Source organism: Oculina patagonica, chromosome 8, assembly GCF_052425735.1.
Source record: "Oculina patagonica isolate OP01 chromosome 8, crgOcupat, whole genome shotgun sequence".
NCBI lineage: Eukaryota > Metazoa > Cnidaria > Anthozoa > Scleractinia > Oculinidae > Oculina > Oculina patagonica.
In genome coordinates, this window is record NC_135765.1 from 3,015,969 (window position 1) to 3,034,698 (window position 18,730).

General features: G+C 39.1%; 4 protein-coding genes across 4 annotated transcripts; 2 read left to right on the forward strand and 2 right to left on the reverse strand.

Annotated features, from left to right (window-relative positions):
- Positions 1 to 2,183: 2,183 nt before the first annotated feature.
- Positions 2,184 to 5,785, forward strand: LOC144662160 (lysosome-associated membrane glycoprotein 5-like). Its single transcript, XM_078522914.1, has 4 exons — positions 2,184 to 2,796; positions 3,285 to 3,504; positions 4,559 to 4,747; positions 5,508 to 5,785. The coding sequence occupies exons 1-4, from the start codon at positions 2,326 to 2,328 to the stop codon at positions 5,699 to 5,701; spliced, it is 1,074 nt and encodes a 357-aa protein (XP_078379040.1). The 5' UTR covers positions 2,184 to 2,325; the 3' UTR covers positions 5,702 to 5,785.
- A 3,573-nt stretch (positions 5,786 to 9,358) lies between these two features.
- LOC144662269 (protein BTG1-like) lies at positions 9,359 to 10,525 on the forward strand. Its single transcript, XM_078523043.1, has one exon. The coding sequence runs from the start codon at positions 9,593 to 9,595 to the stop codon at positions 10,142 to 10,144; it is 552 nt and encodes a 183-aa protein (XP_078379169.1). The 5' UTR covers positions 9,359 to 9,592; the 3' UTR covers positions 10,145 to 10,525.
- Positions 10,526 to 12,810: 2,285 nt separating this feature from the next.
- Positions 12,811 to 14,223, reverse strand: LOC144662351 (uncharacterized). The gene is made up of 2 exons (XM_078523142.1): positions 14,131 to 14,223; positions 12,811 to 13,404 (listed from the first exon to the last, which is right to left on the reverse strand). Exons 1-2 carry the CDS (start codon positions 14,189 to 14,191, stop codon positions 13,037 to 13,039), a joined length of 429 nt encoding a protein of 142 aa, XP_078379268.1. The 5' UTR covers positions 14,192 to 14,223; the 3' UTR covers positions 12,811 to 13,036.
- Positions 14,224 to 16,321: 2,098 nt separating this feature from the next.
- On the reverse strand, positions 16,322 to 17,476 carry LOC144662962 (uncharacterized). The gene is made up of 2 exons (XM_078523891.1): positions 17,383 to 17,476; positions 16,322 to 16,647 (listed from the first exon to the last, which is right to left on the reverse strand). The coding sequence occupies exons 1-2, from the start codon at positions 17,441 to 17,443 to the stop codon at positions 16,322 to 16,324; spliced, it is 387 nt and encodes a 128-aa protein (XP_078380017.1). The 5' UTR covers positions 17,444 to 17,476.
- Between the last annotated feature and the right edge of the window lie 1,254 nt (positions 17,477 to 18,730).

An 18,730-nucleotide genomic window follows, 5' to 3' on the forward strand; every position in this document is an offset into this window, starting at 1 on the left:
TTCATTTTAATGTAAATTAAACTATAGTAATTGAACCGTCGAATAGATTTTTGGATTAACACTTAATTTCAACTCATGTGAGGGTAATATTATGTACGATTCAGGGCCAGGCGGTTTGCTAGTTTCGTGAATTTATCTTGCCAAGACGATCAATTAAACTTATTAGTGTTGTCAGTCTTCAATCAAGTAGAAAACTTTAAATGTGCGAGCGTAAAAGCAGGTCGAATAAGTATAATGTTTAGGTGGATTACTGTAAAATTCTGGCCACCATATAGGCCCTCTAATATAGGCCAACCTGCCGCTAAAGCTGTGGCTATAAGCCCCCCCCTCCCCTAGCCTTCCCTTATGTTTGGGAATAAATGCATGAGAACGAGTTGGCAAGGGAAGCAATCCGGCAAGGAGAAATCTGAGGCAGAAGCCTGTAGAATCTTTGTAAATTTTTCATTTCCACCTTGTCTTAGTGAAGTAAAAAACCTGATTAACTGAAAAATGAGAAAGTGAAAAAAATGTCAAGGAATAACGTGAACCATCTAGCAAGAGTTGTGTGCATGTATTGTGGATGTTCTTTTTGCATTTTTTTAACTTTGCTTATTTTTATTGCTGTTTTATTTTTGAATAAAATACTTTTTTGTCCATTTCTTATTTTTAAGTAGAATGATTGTGGTTTTAATCGAAAAACAGTTTTATTTGGTCTCAGTTTACTTTCGGTTTTATTTAGTTTCAGTTTTGTTTCAGTTTAGTTTCAGTAAAAACTAAACTGCACCATGGCCTATGAGGGCCATAGCCCACAATGCAATACACCCAAACAATCCTTTTCAATATGGCGGACTGTTTCTGTCACATCAGTGCAGCTGTCAGTATGTCTGTTGCATGAATGTTTGATGACTCTTACCTTAACGATTGACTAGTGTACTTGTGGTCAAATATTATTATACGCAGTGGTTATTGCTGTGGGAGTCCACAATTTTCGTAAAATTTCTGTGTAATTACTTAATTTGTGTTACATGGGGTCATCTGCACAGTTTTGGTGCAAACAATAATAATTTTATGCTCATGTATACATCTTTGATGGGATCTCGTTATTTCTAGCCATGGTTCCCTTTTAAATGCATTTTATATGCTTAATCCGCATTTTATACCTCAGTCCGTCCGTGTTTTATACCCAGTCCATAGTCCGCAGTTTGGCTTTATACTGACCGTTAATTTAATTTATTTGTGAATTTTCTTGCCAAGACAATCAATTATATAGTGATTGTTACCAGTCTATGATCAACTAGAAAAGTTTAAATGTGCAAGCGTAAAAGCAGGTCGAATTGGTATAACTAATGTTAAGGTGGAATTCTGCAAAATCCTGACCATGATATACCATATTTACTCGAATAAGCGAGTTAAGTACCATATTTACTCGAATAATATCACAAAGTGATTGTTTTGCTGCTCGCCCATTAGATTTCTATCCAACATTCTTACAATACGTACTTCTCAAATGTGGTGAAGCCCGCAGACTTTGCCAGGAGAGCTAGCGCCACTTCTCTCTTCAGCAAGAGAGAAATATTGACAATCAAAAGACGCTATTTTCAATTGCTCTAAAAGATTAGATTCTTTGTGGCGTCCAAATTTTAAATAAGCGCTGCACTTGAAGCGCAAAAAATTTAATAAGTGTCGCCACGCTTATTGAAGTAAATACGGTAGGCACCCTAACATAGACCAACCTACCACTAAAGCTGTGGCTGTAAGCCCCTCCCTCTCCCTCCCCCTAGCCTGCGAGCAAGCTTTCGTTTGGGAAACATGCACAAGTGGCAAAGCTGCCAGAATGAGTCAGTGAAGCAAGCTGGCAATGAGAAGTCTGGGGTAAAAGCCTGTAGAAAGTGAGACTGCTTTGATCTCTGTAAATTTTTCATTTCCACGTTGCCACCGAAAATTTAGAAAGGATACAAAAAAACTTTCAATCTGTTAATTTCTGAATAGGCGCAATAAAATCCCCACTAAGTCTGTAATTTACCTTGGGTTTTCATAATGTCAACAAAATTGAGTACCAGTACCCCAGCCCCCCCCCCCCCTCGCTACGGCTTTGAAGAAAATCATCCATAAGTAAGTTTTGTCAAGCATTCTGACCTGGCATAATTTTGGTCTCTTCTTCCTTCTTAACAAAGTTTTTATTTTATTTTGTGGATTGTAGTTCTTGCTGAGTTGGTGAATGTTGCAGCAGCTGCTAGTGGTACATCGACCATACATGTAGTTCCAAGCCCCACAGTATCAAAGAATGGAAGCACCACTTCAAATGCAACAACATTTCACAATGCAACAACCGTACCTTCTCACAACATGACTGTCACACCTCAAAACATGACTGTCATGCCTTCTCACAACATTACTGTTATGCCGCATAACAGCACTGTTAAGCCTTCTCACAACAAGACTGTTATGCCTCACAACATGACTGTCACACCTCACAACATGACTGTCATGCCGCATAACAGCACTGTCGCGCCGTCTCACAACAAGACTGTTATGCCTCACAACATGACTGTCACACCTTCTCACAACATGACTGTCATGCCACATAACATGACTGTCACACCTTCTCACAACATGACTGTCATGCCGCATAACAGCACTGTCGCGCCACCTCATAATATGACAATCACGCCGTCATCAGCACACACTGTGATGCCAACATCTTCAGTACATCCAACACCAGCACCAGAACGAGGCAACTTCTCTGTAAAAGAGAATGGCAGCATCTGTCTATTTGCTTACATGGCGGCCAAGTTTGATATCACAATTGCTTCAAAGGTATGTAGATTTGTTGTCGTAATCTGTAACCTCTGTACTTTCACTGTACTAAAGTTTCAGAGGTTTGCTGTAAAAGACAACTGTGCTACACCTATTTAAAGCCAAAATCACACAGAGTTTTCCAGTTGCAATATCTTGAATCAAACTTTACCTGCTAGTAGCATAGACGAGTACATATACAATTTTTTGCTGCATTTTAAAATTTAAATTATCATCCCTGTGGAAAAATTCATTGTATAACTTCTCAGGGAAAGAATCAATTATTTATGTCAACATGTTTATTTGCATTTCAACAGAACACAAAGTTACAGATATCAGTATCTAACTGCTAGTGATTCGCAGCTACATTTACGTTGACAGTGCAGCAACTGATAAATGTAGTGAATTAAAGTTAATCTGACTACTTTTGTGCTTGAACAAGTGCTTGTGTATTGTAAACCACATTTTGCTGGTCATAAGAATATAATCATGCTCCCTTTAATTTGCAGAAGTTAAGCCTCAAGCTTCCAACTGATGCTACTCAGAGAGGAGAATGTCAAAATTCTGGCGAGGAACCTTATATTACCTTGGACTGGCGGACAAAGGAAGGTTACAATTGCAATTTCACCATGCATTTTGTCATAGTAGGTGAAAGTTTGGGAGCGTCTACTCAGCGCTGGGCAGCCGCCAATTTGACATTCTCTTTGAAAATGAAAAGTGGAGTTTCTGGTATGTGAATTTATTCTGTTTGTTTTTTTTAAGGGGGCTCAGGGCTCAAGGGGTTTATTGCTGCAAGGGGGCACTGATGCATGTCAGCTAGTGGGATCATGCAGCTCCTTAGCCCTGGCCAAACAGTAACGAAAGTGGAGGCAAGTCCCAGGGGGGTACTCCGACTTTTGAACGACGGGAATGATCGAATGAAGGCAAAACTCAGGACCCCAAAAAATCCCCAAGTGTTCCGACATTACCCAAAAAAATCCCTGGACCAAAAATAATCCCTTAAAAAATCCCTTGTCAAATTACCCCTAAATTGCCAGTAAGGGGCAATAACGCTCGCATTTGATTATTCATAAATACGCTAAGGCCGTGCCAAAGCACTTAAGTTTGTTTTTAACACCCTAAAAGTCCCCTATTTGAATCAAGTCACCCAAAAAATACTTGCCAAATCTTCTTACTCAAAAAAATCCCAGAATCGAAAATTTCCAACCCAAAAAAATCCTTCGATCATCCCCGTCATTTACAAGCCGGAGTACCCCCCTGGGAGGCAAGTAGTCATAAGTACAGACTTGCGTTAGCTGGCCAAATGGACTCGCAAGTTTACTCACAAGTGCACGCAAGTTGTCAAAAAAGCCATTTCTTTGCTACTCACTGCTACAACTGTTACAGCAAGGAGCCCACAAGTGTGACGTTTAACTTTTAAATAAATTTGTGTGCTATTGTACAGTCATTATCTAATGGAAGACTTCCAGTTGCCTTCTGATTGGCTTAAATCTACAGGAAAGAATGTGAATTCTTTTAGGGGTGTCAAATGGTACATGCGAGACTTTGCAAGACGGCGAGATTGATATCTTTCAAAAGAAATTGAGACTCCAAGAAGGCGTCAAAGAAAAATTTGAGATGACAAGACCTCTGAAATTTAGCTAAAAGTTTGCCAGACATGCATTTTTTGAAGGACCGTTCACCACCCCTTCTTTTTCGGCTTGTTGTTTAGTACATAATTTATTGTTATCTTATTTGGTTCTAGCTGAATTTAAAGCGGCTTACGGTATTTTAATTTTTGCAGAACCTATCTACACATTCCATTCTAAAAGGGGCGCACTGGATCAGTTGTCTGCTCATGTTGGTTATGCTTACGAGTGCTTGACCGCTCCTACCAACTTCAAACTTACAGCCAACAATTCCAATGTTGATGTGACATTGAGTAAAATTGATTTTCAGCCTTTTAATGTAAAGAATGGACATCTTGGCAATGGTAAGAACAAAATAATATTTTTAACCAGACAGCATTTTTTATATACCGGGAGTTTGAATTTTGCATGTGAATCTGATTGGCCTAAGATCAATGTTTTGTCTGAGAATCAAATATATAATGTACATACTGGAATACAGTGTTTTGTTGTTTTGTATGCAATGGTATGAAAATAAAGAAGATTTGCAGTGAAACCACTTCTGACAGCAACAAGTCCTATGCAGACACACAATCATGCTCGTCGCCACATGCAAACAAAACATTTATAACTTCCCATATGCAGACACCTCTCAGGAATGACACAGTGGTGAGAGCACTTGCCTCCCACAAATCTGGCAAGAATTTGACTCCTCGACCTGGAATCATATGTGGGTTGAGTTTGTTTTTGGTTGTTGAGGGGTTTTTTTTTTGGGGGGGGGGGGGGGTTCTTTGGTTTTCCCTCCTGTTACAAAAACTGGCACTTCTAAAATTATTTCAATTCAATCTAAAAGCAGTTCATAAAAAGCCACTGTGAGGATATGCCACCGTAAATCCTTTTATTTTTATATTATTTTATTTTAGCTCTCTTTAGAGAATATTTAGTTCCAGGGCCAGGGTATTGCTCACAGGTTAGACTGCATGTTAAACCGTGCAGCACTTCATGGTGGTGGTCCCTAAGGGGAGCTTGTTTCTTACGAGAGTGGTTGCAAGTAGAACGTCAGCAGTTTTACGGTTGCACTGTGCTTGTTGTCTTAAGAGTCTTTTTCTGTCTTATGTTCCACAGTGGAGGAGTGTACCCCTCCAACTTCACCAACTACTGCACGCCCACAAACAACTCCAACAAAGAAGTCTGAAAGCCATGTCGTGGCTATCGCTGTTGGTTGCTCTCTGGCTGGGCTCGTTATTATTGTTGCCATTGGTTACATGATTGGGCGACGCCGCAGTCGTAACCAACAAGCTGGATATCGAAAGCTGTAAACATGCAGCTCACTGACAGATGGAGGAAAATAAAAATCTATAATTCTGTCCTTGAGGGAAAATAACAAAATAATAAACTTGCAGCAGAGTTAGTATATTTTTAGAAAAAAAATAATGATTAGACTTATTTTTGCGTAAGTATTTCAGTTTTCATTGGTCAGAATATATAAGTGTTGATTTATTTTTATTTTTAAGACAGTGTTTTAGGTAATCAACATTCCTAGTTGTGTATTATCTCTTTCTCGAGTGCAAGGGCCGCAAAACAACTGAAGGCCAGTTTCAATCAATGCCAGGTGGCTGCAAAGTATGCAAGCTTGAATATATAATTGTCACTTGGCACCAAATTTACTTGTAACTCAACTTCTCATTTCATTCAGATTCCTAGCTTGTAATAACTTTGTTTTTGATTGGAAGAACTGGCTGCATAAAATAAAGAGGCACTACTGAATAAGCGCTTAGCCAGGGTTATCAAAACCATAGGTACTCCACTGCCTTGCACTGGGGGAGGGGTGCGGTTGGGATATGCAGGCGTGGTCCCACCCATCTCCCCCATGTCAGCATCCACTTGAGTCTGCTTGCATTCTTTTGTTGTTTCTCTTTATTTTTTGTAGTCAGAAACAGTCGTGTCTGCTTTTCGTGTTTCAGGAGCTTTCAACTTTTGCCATTTCTTAAACAGACTTAAGGAAAACAGTGATTATTAATAAAGCCTCCATTTGACACCAGTTTCCTTGCATCTCTAAAGCAAATTCGAGACTTGGTATTTTCGATTGAAGTTCTGATACAATTGCTATTGTGGGCTTGATTTTATTGACCTTCATTGTGCTTCATAAGTTTCTTGTCAATGTGCCATTTTTCATTTGACATGCTCTGAGATTAGGGCTAAATGGAAAGGGGATATATCAATCAAAATAAATTAAATAGATATGGTTTTTTAAGATGTAATTTAAGTAGTCATTAATAACGGTCACCTTGAAAAGGTGAAAAACATTAAAGGTAGTTTATAGCTTAGCATGTTTGATAAACTTATGTTTTCATATTAATGATAAAATAAATGGTTAAATAACGTATAAGATAGACTAAGATTAAATATTAATATATGATAAGAAGTAGTTTACTCGTTACTGTGTTCCTAAAGATATTGTAGGGTGTCCCGTTTGTAATGAGCCATTTTATGGTAGTTAGCTGTAATCTTTATACAACTTGTATCCTTTGTATGTCTGTGAGAAGGTTGTTTTATTAAACGTTCAGTTTAGTATATTCGTTGCCGATCTTTGTGTTTGATGAAACAGCTACCTGCCCAGATTCCCTAAAATAAGAACAAACAAATGTATCATGGATTGGTCAACATCACCAGATGCTTTAAAAAGACCTTTGCACTGTGACATTCAGTTTAAAAAGAAAATTAAGAACTTTTTAATAGCAAAATACTTTTAACTTTTTATTGAACAAATTTTGAGAACATTATTCTTAATTTTTAGAACATTATTCTTGTAATTTTATATTTTTACCTTTTTAACTTGACTTTTTAACCTTCTAATTAGTTTTATTTGAGGACCTCCCTGAAAACCACGTCACGGGGAGCCTCCTCTTGAAAAATTATTTTTTGTTTTGTTTTCGAGCTCCTAACGTTCGCACCAAACAGTGCCTGGGCTGCTTTTGTGTGGGGGTCAACTGTCTGTTGGTGTTACAATTTTTTTATCTCTTCTTAAAACCTTTTAAAATTTTACTCAAATTTACTTTTACTCTTACCTTAAACTTGGTATAGCGTGCATGTGCTTCCCATGGGCTACCATCTGTGATCTGAGTATTTTTTGGAAAACCATGTGTGTCACAGCTGAACAGCAGCTATAAAATTCGAGACAAATAAACAGAAATGCAAGACGCACAAATGGTGCTATTTTTTGTGGATGGTTGTTGATTAAAATTTAAAGTGTTTTTCCGGTGTACAAAATTACTTTCAAATTGAAAGAAAACTGAAAATAGTTTTCTTAGGAAGAAAAACACCAAATAAGTGATAATGAAAAAAAAATAAACATCGTTGCGGCTGAGAAATTAATAGCCTGCGCCGCAAACGAAACTAAATCCTGATTTAGTTACTGGCCGGGGTTAGGTTACGTCTGCGACGCAGACTAAGAATTACGAACAACAACAAAAAATCTGATTGTTTGGCTTTATACCTATATGAATACTGCAGAATGCACTTTTATGCCGATTGAACATGGTGCATGGGGCTGAGTTTTAACGGTACAAACGATAAATCCTGTTTACAGTCTAGATTTTTCTCCTAAAATGAACTCGCAAAGAAGAGGCCATCAAAATTTAAAACAGAAGCAATTTGTAGGGCTAAGAAAGAGAGCGGAGAGAGGAACCTATTAATTAAACAAACTTCCCCAAGACCAAATAAGGGGTGCCAGTTTTGGAATGTTTTCTCGCGTAGACGTGGGTGTAACGTTTCGTCTGCAGTTAATTCGACAATCACGTCCGGTGTCAGAGTTCAAATCGCGTAACGTAAATATTAATACAGTTAATACTGTAAATCCGTCTATACATTTTGCAACACGCAATACAGACTCTATACAGTAGATAAAAACAATACAATAACTTTGTAAACACACGCAAAAAAGTTCATGGATAGAAAAATACCGCTACACAAGGTTTGGCAAAACATATAAAAGCATTCGAAACCATGAAAACGAATGAAGGTTTTTTTCCTCGCTGTCGTTTCTCGATCGTGCTAGGTAAAAGGACAGATATTGTGTAATTTTTGAAGCAGTTCAGTTCGTGCCCCACATGCACAATATACCAGTATTATTAAACGCCCAATAGCCAATCGAATGTCATCAAAACTTCAGGTGGTCTTCCTCAATAAATCGCCCAAAGGGAAGTGAAAACGTGACCGAGTAAATTAAGAATTTTCTTTTTAAATACAAAAATAAATTCGTCTTCCGTTTGTTCCGAGTGCTTTCGAACGCTAAACTTTCCAAATATCTTAAGAGCGACTTGTGACAGCTGGTCTTCAGGTCAAATGTAAACAAGACTAGTGACGGAAGCCGGAAATGCGAAAATAGATAATTTCCATGCCACACGTTTGTCGAAACACTTCATCAAAATTTAGTTGCAAAATCCAAAAGTTGTACTTCTTTCTTTTGTTTGCGTGTAAAAAATTGTTTGAGAAGCATTTTGAAAACAATATAGGTGTGGATTAATACTAGAGAACCCACTTGACGTAACGCGCCAGAGTGCGTGTGCAAAACATCAGCTGATACTTGTCACGTTTATTGGGGTCGGTTTCACTCTCGAGAATTCTGCCAATTTCACAACCATTTTACATGTAATAAATGTTCACTAATTGCCCAAAATTCTCTAAAATACGGCGAAGAAAGTTTAAAACCATGTATAAAATGCTTATAAACGTTTCCTTAAAGCTTCCAAATGTTGTTTTCGTGGCGGAAAGCGCCATCGCGCCTAATATTTTTTCGTCAATAACAATAGCTATTACGTAGTCGAAAACACGTGTGCTTTCAACAGTCTTGCGTCAGATACCCACCCTTGGTTACCACAGCAACCGAAGAGCACCCATTGTTCGATCTGGCTTGTGATTGGTGCGGTCTGACGCAGTTGCTATTTTTGTCTTGTAAATTTTCCCTGCTGGAGTGTTATCGACACGAATTTGTTCGCCCAGCTTTCAATAAATAGCACGATCAGTAAAAGGACGAAGTATTGAGAAATTCAGAACTTCCCAACGAGCGAAAGTGGTACTGTCCCGTTTCAAGCCGATATTGAAATTTGACTGTATCGCCTGGTTGAATACAAGCGAGAACGGAACAGAATTTTAGAGCGAAGCTACAAATACGAAAACGTTGCCAAGAAATAGAACGAAACACAACAACAATGAAGGACGAAGTTCGTTCCGCCATCAAGTTCCTCTCTGAGGTTCTTTCAAGGAATTCTAAAGTCAACCAAGAACAGGTTCAGAAATTCAACGACACATTAGAACAATTAATCATGTCAAGATTCGAGAACCACTGGCATCCGAACAAGCCATTAAAGGGAAACGCGTTCAGATGCATTAACATCGAGACAACAGGAATCGACCCTGTGTTGCTGAAAGCGACGAAGGCAAGCGGTGTTTCGCCTTCAGTTTTGTTAGAAATTTTCCCTGGTGGACTTGCGTTATGGATTGACCCCGGAGAAGTGTCTTGCAGAATAGGAAAAGGCTCTATCTGCCCGCTATATTGTAAAACTCCTCAACAACAACAGCAAAGTAACAATTATTCTCAGCGGCAACTTCAACCCCTCTACTTCAACTCTAGCTATCGCCAATGCTCGCAGTCTAACTTCCAACAAACACTATTTCCACGAAACCAGAGCAACAAGGAAAACTTTGAAAGGTACCACTGGGTCAGCAAAGACTATTCCAAAAGACCAACTGAAGTATTTTAATTTTCTTATGCAATTTTCCTCGACCGCTTTTGAATGACCGAAGGACTTGCTAAATATGTCTTTACTTTACCATGCACACGAACGTTTAAAGTTTAATATAAAATGTTTAATGTTCCTTGTACATAGACTTACAATTTCTATGTACAGAATTAATGTTATTAAACCTTGTAAATGGAAGAATTTTTACTTATATTAATTTTTTGCGAAATAGCTGGGAATGGCTTAATTTAATTTGTAAATTTGTACATGTACAATTGTGAAATAGTATTTGGAAGCTTCCCAAGGAGCGATATTATGTAAAGATTATCATAATGTTTCATATTTTGTACAAATACAAGCTTAATATTTTATGGTTAAATAAAAACGTTGCAATGAATGTTATACACTTTGAAATGTTTTTATTGTGAGTGTGACTTTGATGCAATATCAACACTTGATAACATCATTGATACCATTTGTGATTGTCTGTCTGTCATTTATTCCAAACCTCTCATGTAATTTCCTGTAATATTTGTGGCAGGATATAATCACATCTCTGGCCCATTCTTGCCTAATTTGAAAGCCTTTGAAAGTTTTTGTTGTGCTGCCATCTTTTCATAAATAAGTTTTTACAGCTTTTATATGACAGTGCTTATATGTGGGCAATTTTTTTTAACTATTAAAGCAAAGAAGGCAAAATGTCCAAACAAATTTAGACATTACATTGAATTGACTGCACAGATGTTTCAAGCTGAAAAATGAGCGAGTTGTTTCTTAAAAAAAAACAACAAGAACACCAAAAACAAAATTTTTGACAGTGAGTGTTAATTTCCCAATTCCAACATGTCTCTTCACTGAAAAGCTCAATAAATTTCATTTGATCATCCCATTTTCTGTACTAAAAAGTATTAATTGGGGGAATAAAAATATTCCAACATTTTTGCCCATAACTATTCTAAGCATTTATTTTGAAAACTTGATTTGCGATGACATCATACCATGAGTCATTTTAAAGTAACAACCCAAAATATATTTTTGTAAGTCACTTGGACTAACAATAACAGTAGTTTTTGTGGGAAACCAAATTGTAAATTTTGTGGTATGGCTCATTACAAGCGTATGTTTTTTTCATCAGTATTCCATGCAAATTATAAAGACCTATAAATAATAAATACATCAGATGATATAATATTTTCAAGATTTCCCCTATGCATATACTTTCTTAACTAACAATATTGCAGCTTAGGGGCCTGTTTATATCAAGAGAAGCTGTCCCTGGCTGGATGGTTAACCACGCCACCCTGGACAAGAAAACCTTTCATACATATACCATAAAATTCTGGTTATAAGCCCTGGACTTATACAACTTCATAAGGGGTTTTGTGTGGGCTTAGAAGCAGAGGGGCTTATATCTGGTAGGGCTTATAAGAGGAATTAAAAAAAAACGTTTCGAAACGGGCCACGGGAGTGTTGATCTAAATATATTTTTATGATCTAAATGTGATTTAAAAACGTATCATAAGGCAACATTTAGCCCTGTTCAGTACTGTCAGCCGGCAAAGGGGGGCTTATAATCAGATGTATTTTTTGTTTCATTGGGCCTATATCATGGTGGGCTTATAAGCGGGGGGCTTATAACCATAATTTTACAGGATTTACAAACAGCAGAGAACTGTTTACATGACAAATCAAAATCACAAAGTTGGCTTGGGGGGGGGGGCAGCAGAAAAATAATATTCAAAAAAGGGTACGGCAAACATTTTGGCGAGACAGCAACCTCGCCCCATACCCACAACAACCTCTCGAAAGACAGTTGGTTTAATTTTTTTAAAAAACAAATCCAAGGAAAAGGGGGGCAGCGGCCTCTCCCCCTCCCCCCTCCCCCCACATTAAGTCCACCGTTGGTCAGGGTAACCCAGAGTAAAGGAACACTAAAGGAAGGGCACTCAGGAGCAAGTTAACTTTTTCATGTAATTACACTTTGGATATGTTTGACCGGCCTTCTTGGGACAAGTGGGTATATAGAGTAGGTACTAAGCCAGGAGAGCCAATTTTTGGCACAGTCAGCAGGATGGTGGGAGAGGGTTATCCTCCTACAAGTCACAACTTTGCCCTATATATTACAATTTTTTCAAATTTCAGGTTTTCTCTAGCTAGACCCCAAAAGGATTCACAGCCCAGAATATATACCTGAGAAAAGTCTATTTTTGTCTGCATCAAAAATAATGGAAAAAAAAATGGAAAAAAAAAAGAACACTGGGATATACATTTCATCTACCCTAAAAAGCACCAACCAAAATTTTTCTTCCCCCAAAAAAACCTCATAGAGAATTTCTACTCAAAATAAAGTCCCCAAGTCACTAATTACAAACCCTTCTTTGCACCTTCCCTTTACTGAATACTGGAGCATTATACATTGGGGTAGGTGCCTAATCAAGGAAAAAAGGGGCGGGTGGCTGGAGAATAAAGAGCAGAAAGCACAATTCCCAATGGCGGGGACCAGGAAAAATTGAAAAATATCCGCGACATTTCGTTATATTTTGCAACAGAAATGGGAGAAAGAGGAGGGAAACACGTCCTTATGAGATGGGGGGGAGTTACGGGACGCTGGAGTAAGAGGTATCGGAAAACGGAGGTTCAGACCCCCCACTCACCCCCTACAGTCACTCACTTACTCAACTAATCAATCAATTAATCAATCATTTTATTATCAAACTAATTACAGGAAAAGTGTTACTCTAAAACAATTTAGATACTGCTGTAATAAAAGTCTTTTTCTAGTTTACATCATTACTACAAGAAAATAGATATCAGGTAAAAGTGGTCATAAAATTTCCTTGTTACACACTGATCACACACTATAAACGTATTCAAGCCATCTTTTCATCTTCTCATCTCATCTTCCAGCAAGACTCAATGCATAACAGCTAGAGCCCAGAGGGTCAGCGCCATACATATTCCCAGCATCGCTTTGTTGATGCTGTGTGATGATCCAGAGTTGCAATTGTCTCCAGAACAGCAGCCTTCTGAGTTGGAAACACTCCACGTAAAAGACGTCGACTTCGGGCAGCCGGGCATATCTCCTATGGCGGTGTCACAGCTGGATTTTTTTGGGTCGCTACACCTCTTGTAGTAGACAGTTTTCGTGACATCGTCTGCGGTGCATGTCAGCGTGCCTGTAACACACTGTGATGATCCTGATGGGCATTCAGTTTTTGCCATGTTTGAGTTGCAGTCTTTCCAGGAATCTTGACTTGTACATTTGTAGCAGCTCAGACAATCTAGAGGTGACGAGATCAATATTAAAACCTGGATCAATGTACAAAATAGTACAGGCCAGGTCGGTCTTTTTGGTTAATAAAGTTTTTAGGTCTTATTAACCAGTTCCGGGTAATGGAATTGAGCTTGAAAAATTATCTCGATAAATAGAAAACTCGTGGCCTGAATTTCAGAATCTTCCTCTGGTCGCACGCTCTCGAGATCGCGTGACCAGAGAAAGACGTACGTCCCACAGTATTAAAGCTTATAGGCCAACTCGTCGAATCGAAACTTTGCTCCCCAAGCTCAATAAAGCTCGCCCAGTATGTTGTCTTATGATATGTGTCTTAAAGGGCGCAAAGCTCTAGCTGACTTCCATTAACTCTCAGTTTTAATGTTTGTCAGGCGATGGACAAGACGAGATTTCTCCCTCAGCTCCGTGCATGGCACCATCGACACACATTTCGTTTAGTCTTCGTTTGGCCGACTTCGAATCAACCTGAGATCATGTCCTCCCTCCCTCCCTACTATATACCACAAAAAAGAACGCCAGATCACAGGTTAAGCTCGAATGATAGCCGATGAGAGGCGCTTTAGGAAGCAAACTAAGTCGAGCTACCAGGCGAAATTTGTTTAACTGGGAGAAGGGGGCGGGTAAACAGGAACGATTTCCTCGCACGGTACGTCCTTTGATTTAGGACCTCTCATAAAGCAACAATCGTGCTCTTAATACTTGTAACCCTACATACCTCCTCGAGGAATGAAGAGAACCACAATGATCAAGAGAAAATAGAAATAACTGACAGCCATTTTCACTGCTTGCTCTGAGCTCTTCACGATAGGCGTGCACGAAGACAATCCGTGGAAGGTCATGCGAAATATTTGTATCACGCGATGGGATAGTCCCCATATAAGGCATGGGTGTGTGGAAAAGCGATACCAATTAAAAGTATAGGGTTGACCGATTATGCAGGCATAATTAAAGGAGCTATGTCACGGGAATTTTGGAGATTTTTGGTCTCAACTGTGCTGAAATAAGTAGTAGCTACAACTACTAAATAAGTAAGGCAACTTGACCCATGAAAAGCATCTTTGAACATCTTAAGTAAAACATAAACTTAATTTGCGGATAGAAATCAAGCTACAGCTATAAATATCGATTTTTTTGAAGACGCGCGTAAACAACTTGAAAAGTTAAGCCTTTATAATTATTTAAGTTGCAATCCATTTCCAACCAAGCCATCCGCTGCAAAAGACGCTCGTTAACAGTTTCAGTGCTCTAATATAGCAATTGTTAATACAAAATAGACCATTATTTGTAAGTTTCCTACAACAGAAATGTAAATTTTGGCTGTTCAAAAATCTGTTAAAATCCGTGACATAGGCGCTTTAAATGATAAAAAAAATAGTAACCTAAAAATTGATGGTTCTGTGCGGTAAACATGTAAGGCCGTCTCCTTCCATTTTTATTTTCTCTGTTTGCCGACTGCCGAAAGCGTTTCCCAATTTTGGGTTGGTCGGTCGGAATAAAAAAACGCAAGTATCATTGCCGTAACGAAAACTTGATATGTACAGACCGCAAAGGAAGTAATGAACTCGTTTTACCTAATGACAAAACACTCAGGTTACGAAATCAACATGGCAGCAATGGAGGAAGAAAAGATCGATGTCGTGGTTTTCTTTTAACCTTTTTTATTTGAAAACGCAAAAATATTGGGTCGGTCGGACGACGGTATAAAACGGAGAAAACAAGGGGAAAGGGAACGTTCTTATAATTCTCGTGACTTTTGTTTTGTGAGAAAAATCTGTAAAATTTCGATTTCGCCGCGGATGTTGTTTGTACTACAACACTTTAAGCTCGATTTCAGAACGTTTCCTTTTATTCCTGCTTACCTTATTATAGGAAATTAACGCTTGTGTTAATTAAGGTATTTGAAATTAACGCGACTTAAATCAACGCGAATTGAAGGAAAAATTACTTGCCAATAAAGGAAATTAACGCGAAAGAGGGGGTAACATTTCAAAATGAAGGAAATTAACGCGACAAACACAAAGGAGAAAAGAACTTGTTGAGACAACAGGAACAAGTTTACTTCACCACAAAGGAATCTGACCGCCTCGAGCGTTCTTCACAGTTTTAGTGATCCGGCAGGTTTCCACCCTGATGAAATAATGCTTTTTCCTAGGAGTCAAAAACGTCTGAACTGTATCGAGAAATTGGGGCCAAAATAATGGAAATTAAGGTCATGGAAATTAACGTTCCACTTAATTAACGGCGCGGAAATTAACGTTAACAAAAATTAACGCGACTTAAATTAACGCGAATTTTTGAAATTCGCGTTAATTTCATGAAGCGTTAATTTCCTATAATAAGGTATGTGGGAAGACGGAGGACCGAACGTGGCCATCTTTACTGTTTTTAGGGGGGAGGAGAGTGAGACAACAATTTTCAAGCGTAATGGTAACATGATACTTGCTGCTGAGCAAAATTTGGAGCAAATTACTTCGTTTTCCAGGGTGACGTACGCCGAGGAGCATAATACTTCATTTTAGGAGCATAATATGTCAACCCCTGATTCCATACTGTGTTGTGATAGATGTATCTTTGTATTTTTTTTTTCAATAAAATATTCAAAAGAATCTGTTTTCTCCCTTGCATTCTTGTCTCATAGAAACCAAACAACAAACCAAACCAGGTAACAAATTTATTGCGTCGATTGAAAAGAGTCTCACCTTTATTTCTCGTGTTATCAAACAGCACTGAGAAAATTAAAAGAGCCACTTTGTTTCTTTTATATGTATCCCAAGATATATGCGATTTTAAATTAGCCCCTTGTCTCTAATCAGCCCCCATTTTCATTCCTTGTTTACTCGTTGGGCGTTGTTCAGACACCCAAAGCATCTGAAGCCATTCTTCTCGCAAGACTCAATGCAATACAGCTAGACAAGCACTGCTCTGTTGATGTTGTGTGATGATCCAGAGTTGCAATTATCTCCAGAACAGCAATTTTCTACGTCGTAAACACTCCACGACGCAGACGGCGACTTCGGGCAGCTGGGCATATCTCCTGGGGCGGTGCCACAGTCGGCTTTATTTGGGGCGTTACACCTCTTGTAGTAGACAGTTTTCTTGACATCGTCTGCGGTGCACGTCAGTGTACCTGTAACACACTGTGATGATCCTGACGGGCAGTCAGTTTTTTTCATGTTTGAGTTGCAGTTATCCCAGGAATCTTGGCTTGTACATGTGTAACAGCTCAGGCAATCTATAGGTGACGAAATCGATATTTAAACCTGGATCAATGTACAAAATAGTACAGGCCAGGGAAAAGTTCGGTCTTTTTGGTTAATAAAGCTTTTAGGTCTTATTAACCTGTTCCGGGTAATGGAATTGAGCTTGGAAAACTATCTCGATAAATAGAAAACTCGTGGCCTGAATTTCAGACGTCGCACGCTCTCGAGATCGCGTGACCAGAGACCAGAGGAAGACGTACGTCCCATAGTCGAATTCGTCGAATCGAAACTTCGCTCCCCAAGCTCAATAAAGCTCGCCCAGTATGTTGTCTTATGATATGTGTCTTAAAGGGCGCAAAGCTCTAGCTGACTTCCATTAACTCTCAGTTTTAACGTTTGTCAGGCGATGGACAAGACGAGATTTCTCCCTCAGCTCCGTGCATGGCACCATCGACACACATTTCGTTTAGTCTTCGTTTGGCCGACTTCGAATCAACCTGAGATCATGTCCTCCCTCCCTCCCTACTATATACCACAAAAAAGAACGCCAGATCACAGGTTAACCTCAAATGATAGCCGATGAGAGGCGCTTTAGGAAGCAAACTAAGTCGAGCTACCAGGCGAAATTTGTTTAACTGGGCCGGGAGAAGGGGGGCGGGGGGGGGGGAGGGGGTAAACAGGAACGATTTCCTCGCACGGTACGTCCTTTGATTTAGGACCTCTCATAAAGCAACAATCGTGCTCTTAATACTTGTAACCCTACATACCTCCTCGAGGAATGAAGAGAACCACAACGATCAAGAGAAAATAGAAATAACTGAGAGCCATTTTCACTGCTTGCTCTGAGCTCTTCACGATAGGCGTGCATGCACGAAGACAATTCGTGGAAGGTCACGCGAAATATTTGTATCACGCGATGGGACACGTCCCCATATAAGGTATGGGTGTGTGGAAAAGCGATACCAATTAAAAGTATAGGGTTGACCGATTATGCAGGCATATTTAAAGGAGCTATGTCACGGGAATTTCGGAGATTTTTGATCTCAACTGTGCTGAAATTAGTAGTAGGCAATTTAACCCATGAAAAACATTATCTTTGAACATCCCCAGGGGGGGGGGGGGGGTACTCGGATCTTAAGTGACGGGGATGATCGAATGGGGGCAAAAATCAAGACCCAAAAAAATCGCTAGGGCTTCCAACATAACCCAAAAAAATCCTTACATCAAAAATTGACCCCTCAAAAATCAACAGCAAAAAACGTTTGTTTGTACTTTATTCGCAGAACTACGCAGCCAAGGCACTGCCACAAATCTTCAGATTGTTTTGAATACCCAAAAACATCCCTACTCAAATTAAAAAAATACTTGCCAAATTTTCCTACCCAAAAAAAATCCCGGAATCGAAAATTTCAAACCCAAAAAAATCCTTCGATCATCCCCGTCACTTAAAACACCGAGTACCCCTCTGGGTGAACGTCTAAAGGAAGTTATATTCTTAATTTGCGGATAGAGATTAAGCTACGGCTATAAATATCGATTTTGGAACACGAGCGGAAACAACTTGAAAAGTCAAGCCTTAATTCCCGGGGGGTGGGCACTCCCTTATTAAGGCTTAACGGGGACGTGCGGCCCGATAGGGTATGGTTTTTCAGGCTTTTTTGTCTTGAACGGGGTATATATTTCACCCATTTTTGTCTTAAACGGGGTATCTTTGCATGGACAAAAGTCAAACAAGATAGGCATATATGCCTGCAGAGGTGTAACAAGCCGAATTTTCACAAATTCTTCCGTATTGCTGACTTATGTTGATTTCGGCGTTGATACTTAGCTTAATCCACGATCACAACAGAGCCAGTGAGGTACTTGTTTGATGTCTTATACGGGGTATCAAAAATTGGCATTCTGTCTTAAACAGGGTAGGAAAATCAGAGGTTCATGTCTTAAACAGGGTCAGGGTTTAGGAGGCCGGGCCGCACCTCCCTACCCGAAATTATGTCGAGTAACCCCCCCCCCCCCGGTCCTCACGACACGTCACAAATGTAAATTTTGGCTGTTAAAAAATCTGTTTAGAAGCATAATAAATTATATCAACCCCCAATACCAAATATCAGTCAG

Coding starts and splice junctions, on each gene's coding strand:
- LOC144662160 (XM_078522914.1), top strand. CDS start 2,326: ATGACTGTCACACCTCAAAACATGACTGTCATGCCTTCTCACAACATT. Junction 2,797..3,284: donor ATATCACAATTGCTTCAAAG/GTATGTAGATTT, acceptor TTTAATTTGCAG/AAGTTAAGCCTCAAGCTTCC. Junction 4,748..5,507: donor GAATGGACATCTTGGCAATG/GTAAGAACAAAA, acceptor TATGTTCCACAG/TGGAGGAGTGTACCCCTCCA.
- LOC144662269 (XM_078523043.1), top strand. CDS start 9,593: ATGAAGGACGAAGTTCGTTCCGCCATCAAGTTCCTCTCTGAGGTTCTT.
- LOC144662351 (XM_078523142.1), bottom strand. CDS start 14,191: ATGGCTGTCAGTTATTTCTATTTTCTCTTGATCATTGTGGTTCTCTTC. Junction 13,405..14,130: donor TCTCTTCATTCCTCGAGGAG/GTATGTAGGGTT, acceptor CGTCACCTCTAG/ATTGTCTGAGCTGCTACAAA.
- LOC144662962 (XM_078523891.1), bottom strand. CDS start 17,443: ATGGCTCTCAGTTATTTCTATTTTCTCTTGATCGTTGTGGTTCTCTTC. Junction 16,648..17,382: donor TCTCTTCATTCCTCGAGGAG/GTATGTAGGGTT, acceptor CGTCACCTATAG/ATTGCCTGAGCTGTTACACA.